Source organism: Cryptomeria japonica, chromosome 8 (genome assembly GCF_030272615.1).
Source record: "Cryptomeria japonica chromosome 8, Sugi_1.0, whole genome shotgun sequence".
Taxonomy (NCBI): domain Eukaryota; kingdom Viridiplantae; phylum Streptophyta; class Pinopsida; order Cupressales; family Cupressaceae; genus Cryptomeria; species Cryptomeria japonica.
The window spans coordinates 232,170,760-232,176,759 of record NC_081412.1 but is presented as its reverse complement, the minus strand read 5'-3'; the positions used below and the strand labels follow the sequence as shown (position 1 = coordinate 232,176,759).

The 6,000-nt window shown below is 34.3% G+C and overlaps 1 protein-coding gene across 1 annotated transcript; it reads left to right on the top strand.

Annotated features, from left to right (window-relative positions):
* The first annotated feature begins 971 nt into the window (after positions 1 to 971).
* LOC131078984 (indole-3-acetic acid-amido synthetase GH3.6) lies at positions 972 to 5,187 on the top strand. Its single transcript, XM_058016848.2, has 4 exons — positions 972 to 1,297; positions 1,842 to 1,943; positions 2,061 to 2,872; positions 4,285 to 5,187. Exons 1-4 carry the CDS (start codon positions 981 to 983, stop codon positions 4,890 to 4,892), a joined length of 1,839 nt encoding a protein of 612 aa, XP_057872831.2. The 5' UTR covers positions 972 to 980; the 3' UTR covers positions 4,893 to 5,187.
* The last annotated feature ends 813 nt before the right edge of the window (positions 5,188 to 6,000 follow it).

The window sequence follows — 6,000 nt, the reverse complement described above, 5'->3', positions numbered from 1 at the left end:
TATGTTAACAATCTAGTCAACAAATTAAACAATTATTCATGTCAATTTATCAAATTTAAATTATTTTAAAAATGTAATCAATAATTAAAAAAGATTTCTCCACTTTAACATAATTAATAATAATATCTAAGAGAAGTCTATATTACACTTTTTTGTTTTGTTTTGATTTAATTTTATTGTTTTTAATAAATATATTATTTAATGTTTAATTTAATAAATATATATTATTTAGTGTTTATATTGTTTTGATTTAATTACCTATTTAAATTCAACTTAAAGGGCATTATTTGCTCATGTAATTGAAGAAAACCAAATTCTAATATAAGAGCATTAGTAATGTTCAAAGAGTAGACAAGAAAAAATTTATAATTCAAGAACATCATTGCACTTAGCATTTTCTATTTGACGTCTTTTTATCTTGTTATTATTCATTGCGAAAATAATTATAAAAATACTTAACAAAGATGCAAAGGGAAGAGGTAGATTACTTCTATGTCGTATCATATCAAGTTATTATAAGATATTCATAAACACCATTTTGATTCAACATGTTCAAAAGTATGAGTAATATTTGAGGTAAATAATATAAACATACATTATGACACTTAAAAAATGATCACAATTTTAAAAGATTATGTTTGATTGATTTATAGAGTTTAAGGATACATTGAGATTACTTGATCTATTCAAAATATCCAACAAACTAATAGTCGACAATCGGAGACAAAAGTTAATGTTCATTGATTAAGTCTCTTTTCATTTCATCCATCTATATCTTTAAAGTTTGCCATGGAAGGTTTCATTTGGAAGTCTTTTTATGAATTACGGTATATGCAAATTTGGGATGCGCATGCGCGGTTAGAAGCAAAAGTCATGAGATGGATGATTGGCCGAAAGCGGCTATAAATACAACCCCGTCACTAGAGACTTCCTCACAATTGAAGTCGATGGTGCATTGAATCGTTCGTAGGATAATAAAAATGATGTCCCAAGCCATGCTTACTGAAAATAATGCTCTCACCAGTGAAAGTGATAGAAAAGCTCTTGAATTCATTGAACATGTCACCATTCATGCTGATCAAGTTCAGGCTCAAGTGCTCTCTGATATTTTGAAGAGAAACGCTCATACAGAGTACTTGAAACGTTATGGCCTCGATAAAAGCATTGATAGAGAGTCTTTCAAACAACTCTTGCCAGTCATCACATACGAGGATCTGCAGCCTGACGTCCTAAGAATCGCTAATGGGGATAAGTCTCCTATTCTTTCGTCTCATCCCATCTCTGAATTTCTCACCAGGTAAGTGAAGATGAGTTAAAATTGATTTCGCTTAAACAGTATGAAGCTTTGATTTGTTTAGAGGATTTAATGGAACAACATATATTAAGTTTTGGTTTGTTTTTGCTTAAACAGTATTAAGTGTTGTTGTTGTTGTCTTCTTTTTTTTTTTTTTGGTTTAAACAGTATATATTAAGCTTTGATTTGTTTAAAGGATTTGTATGAAAATTGATTTGGTTTAAACAACATACCTTAAGCTTCGATTTGTTTAAGTGATTCATCTTTTAACTTACACAGTACACATATAATAAGCTTTGAGTTTGAACAGTATATCTAAAAATCAATCTAACTTAAACAACAAAATTTTGACATGTTTAGAAAGTTCTTATGAAATTACACTACACATACTTCCATAACATTAGATCTACTCTATTTAGAATGATTTGTTGAGATGGTACATCTTTTAACTTCAACAGCACACACTAAACTTTGACTTATCCGAAATTACACTACATATAGATTAACTAACTCTTTTATTACTGATCTATGGTGATTGTTTTAACAGCTCTGGAACATCTGCTGGAGAACGCAAGCTGATGCCCACCATTGAAGAGGAGTTAGAGCGAAGAACACTTCTTTACAGCCTTCTCATGCCTGTCATGAACCAGTCAGTGTTTGCCTTGCTCCACCAGCTATAACTTAAAATAACTAATCTTAGATCTGCACATACAGCAATTTCATCATGAGATTTGATGTTTCTAAACATTGGCTCCCTGTTTTACAGGTACATGAAGGGGCTGGACGAGGGAAAAGGCATGTACTTTCTGTTCATCAAATCTGAAACTAAGACACCAGGAGGACTGGTAGCCCGACCTGTTCTAACGAGCTATTACAAAAGCCGGCATTTCAGAGAAAAGCCTTACGACCCATACAATGTGTACACGAGCCCCATGGAAGCCATTCTGTGCCCCGACTCCTACCAGAGCATGTACGTTCAGCTCCTCTGTGGGCTCGCCCAAAACGAGCAAGTCTTGAGAGCAGGAGCAGTCTTTGCCTCGGGCCTCCTCAGAGCAATACATTTTCTTGAACAACACTGGAAGTCCCTGTGCCATGACATTCGAACGGGGACAATGAGCGAGAGGCAGGTGAAAGATGAGTGCTTAAGAGAGGGAGTGATGAAGATGAATTTATTGGCTCCAAATCCTGAGCTTGCAGAGCTCATGGAGAGAGAGTGCTCAAGGGAGTCGTGGGCGGGAATTATTAGCCGTTTGTGGCCCAACACAAAGTATCTAGACGTCATTGTGACGGGCGCCATGGCTCAGTATGTTCCCACCCTGGACTTCTACAGTGGCGGTCTTCCTCTCGTCTGCACAATGTACGCCTCGTCTGAGTGCTACTTTGGCCTCAACCTCCACCCACTCTGTAAGCCCACTGAGGTCTCCTACACCCTCATGCCCAACATGGCCTACTTCGAATTCCTTCCCGTTTGCCGCCACACCACCGCTGTGTCGCCGCCAAATCACCGCCTGCAGCTGGTGGATCTCGCCGACGTTAGATTGGGGGATGAATATGAGCTTGTGATCACTACATATGCAGGTAGTATTTCGTTTAAACAACACATTCTAAGCTTTGATTTGTTTAGATGATTCATTTGAAATCACAGTAATAGATAGATCTTAGTGAAAGAGTTAGTGAAATTTTGATTTGTTTAAATGGTTCATTTGAAATCATATTAATAGATGTGCCTTAGTGAAAGAGTTAGCGTGGCTTTAGATGAATCATTTAATCAAATCAAAGCTAGGAGTGTACTGTTTAAGATTGCTTGAATGATCTAGTATATCAATTTGTTTATTAGCATAGATATGGTATATCTAATTTTGCTTAAACTACACACTCTAAATTTTGATTTATTTATGTGGTTCATTTGAAATCACATTAATAGTTGGATCAAGAAACTGATGTGATTTGAGATGAGTCATTTAACCAAATCAAAACTTACAGTGTGGTCTTTAAGTTTGTTCTCATGATCTATTACACTATTTAGTATATATATCTTAAATATATTAATCTAAACTTTAAGCTTTGACTTGTTTAGAAAATTCATTTGAAATCACACTAATAAATTAGTTGGATCTATTGAAAAAATTAGGCGGTTCATTTGAAATCATGTTAATGGTTGAGCTCAGAAACTAATGTGATTTTAGATGAGTCAATTAACCAAATGAAAACTCAGATTGTGTCGTTTAAGTTTGTTCTCATGATCTAATACACTACTTAGTATAGATATCTTGAATACATTTATCTAAACTCTAAGCTTTGTCTTATTTAGATGGTTCATTTGAAATCACACTAATAGATTAGTTCGATCTATTGAAAAACTAATGAGATTTTGGAACAAATCAAAACTAAGAGTGTTATTTAAACTTGTCCCATGATTTATTACACTACTTAGTATAGATATCTTAAGTACATTTTTCTGAAAATACTCATTGACATCAATTTAGAATTCTTTTATTTATTTGAAAGTTATTCTATTTTACTTTAAATATTTTTTTACTTCATTCATGGAGAGATAAATTTTATGTCCTTATTATGTATCTAAAATGATGCTAATAGTTGAAATTTAAGATGAGCCACATAATTAAATCAAAGCTTACAATCCTTTGTTTAAGCATGTCCTAATGATCTCTTATCAATTATCTATTTACTGATATATCTTAAATACTTCCATCAAAACAATATTCAGACCAATTTAGTGAGAGAAGAATTTTTGTTAACCCGGCCAAACCATTGAAAAGGAGAATTTTTTTTATTTTATAAATGTGATCACACCACATAAGCTTTTTTTTTTTGATCGATAAAAAACCAAAGCCTAAAATTTTTTGTTTTGTTAACTTTGAAGAGAAATTTTTGATTAACACTCACTCTAGCATATTCTGAAGAAAAAATTATTAACAGGCTCATACTATTACACTTTAATTAAATCTCAATTTGACGTTGTGACACAGGGCTGTATCGTTACAGAGTGGGCGATGTGCTGCGGGTGAGCGGCTTCCACAACTCGGCGCCGCAATTCCATTTCGTGTGCCGGAAAAACGTAATGCTGAGCATCGACTCAGACAAAACCGACGAAGTGGAGCTGCAGAACGCGGTGAGGAAAGCGGCGGAGCACCTGGAAGCTTACGGGGCAAGAGTAATGGAGTACACCAGCTACGCAGACGTGTCGAACATTCCAGGACATTACGTTCTTTTCTGGGAGCTGCAACATGCAAGAGAGGCGGCGCTGCCCCTGCCCCTGCCCGCTTACGTACTGCAGCAGTGTTGTCTCACTGTAGAAGAAAGTCTGAATTCCGTGTACAGGCAAGGCAGAGCCGCCGACAAATCCATCGGCCCTCTGGAGATAAAACTAGTAGAAAGTGGGACTTTTGAGGAGCTGATGGATTATGCTATAAGCCGAGGTGCATCTATCAATCAATACAAGGCACCCCGCTGTGTTAAGTGCGCCCCAATTGTTGAGCTTCTGAATTCGAGAGTCATGGCTTCCTATTTCAGCCCCAAGTGCCCCAAATGGACTCCTGCGCGCACCAATTGGGAACCTTTGCTTAAGTCTCTGTGAATCTGCTTTTACGTTCTATATTTGTATTCCTTTTTGGTGCATTCTATACTTTTAGGTTTGGTTGCGTGCAATAGCTTGTATTTCTGTTTCCACAAATATGGAGGTTTCAGAGGCACTCGCAAGCATGGATGGTTTACTGTTTTTCAGATTATGCAGGCAATAAATTGATACAGTAATTAGTGGGTCCAGTGTAACAACTTTATGTTATTAGAAATGGTATCATGGTGAAATACAGAAATTGCACACCATGTTAATTCCCATTTAAGCTTATGGTGGAATGTCGTATAAAGGTTCATTTTGGTGGAATGTGATGTAATTATATATCAATATATCATATATATTTTGTGTGTAAATATCTTTTTCAAGTTTACCTTTTTTTTTAATATATTTTCATATGTTCTATTTTTGTTTATATGTATTTATATATATTTGTCATTAGTTATTTATTATGTATTTTTTTTATTCATTCTAATATATGTATTTATCATCTTGTGTTATTTAAATGTTTTCATTTTGGGTAAATCTTGTGATGTGAGGGTTTATTTTTACATCATATCAAATTGATTCTTGAAATTCAAAAGCTTAGAAAAAAAAATTCTTTTTTTTTTAATTCTTTTTGATTCATTAGTTGTTGTGAACCAATTTGCTACAAATTCACATAATTTATTGCTATGTTTTGGTATTTAATGTGTAATAAATTTATAAGTTAAATATGAAAAAAAAAGCATTATGAAGAGTACCATTCTAGAAACGTCTTGTTTTGGAGCACTAAAATTAAACTAAATTTGCATCAAATTCATCTAGGACACTTGCATGCTTTAGATTGCCGTTTTCCATATTTTTCCATTACTATAAAGCTATTATTTAATCAATGGGGTCAATCTAGGATACAAACCTTGTAGCCTAGCAATCTCCCTAGGGTATTGTCAATCCTTATGCTTCAATGACTGCGGCTAAACTCGCTCCAAAACTGCACAATACAGATCAATTACCTTCATGTTATTGATTTTTGTGAAAATTACAGATTGATTATCGTGATCAACAAAATTAGCTGCGGCTTTGATTTTTCAGAAAAAATCAAAAAATCAATAACACAAGTTTTAACATG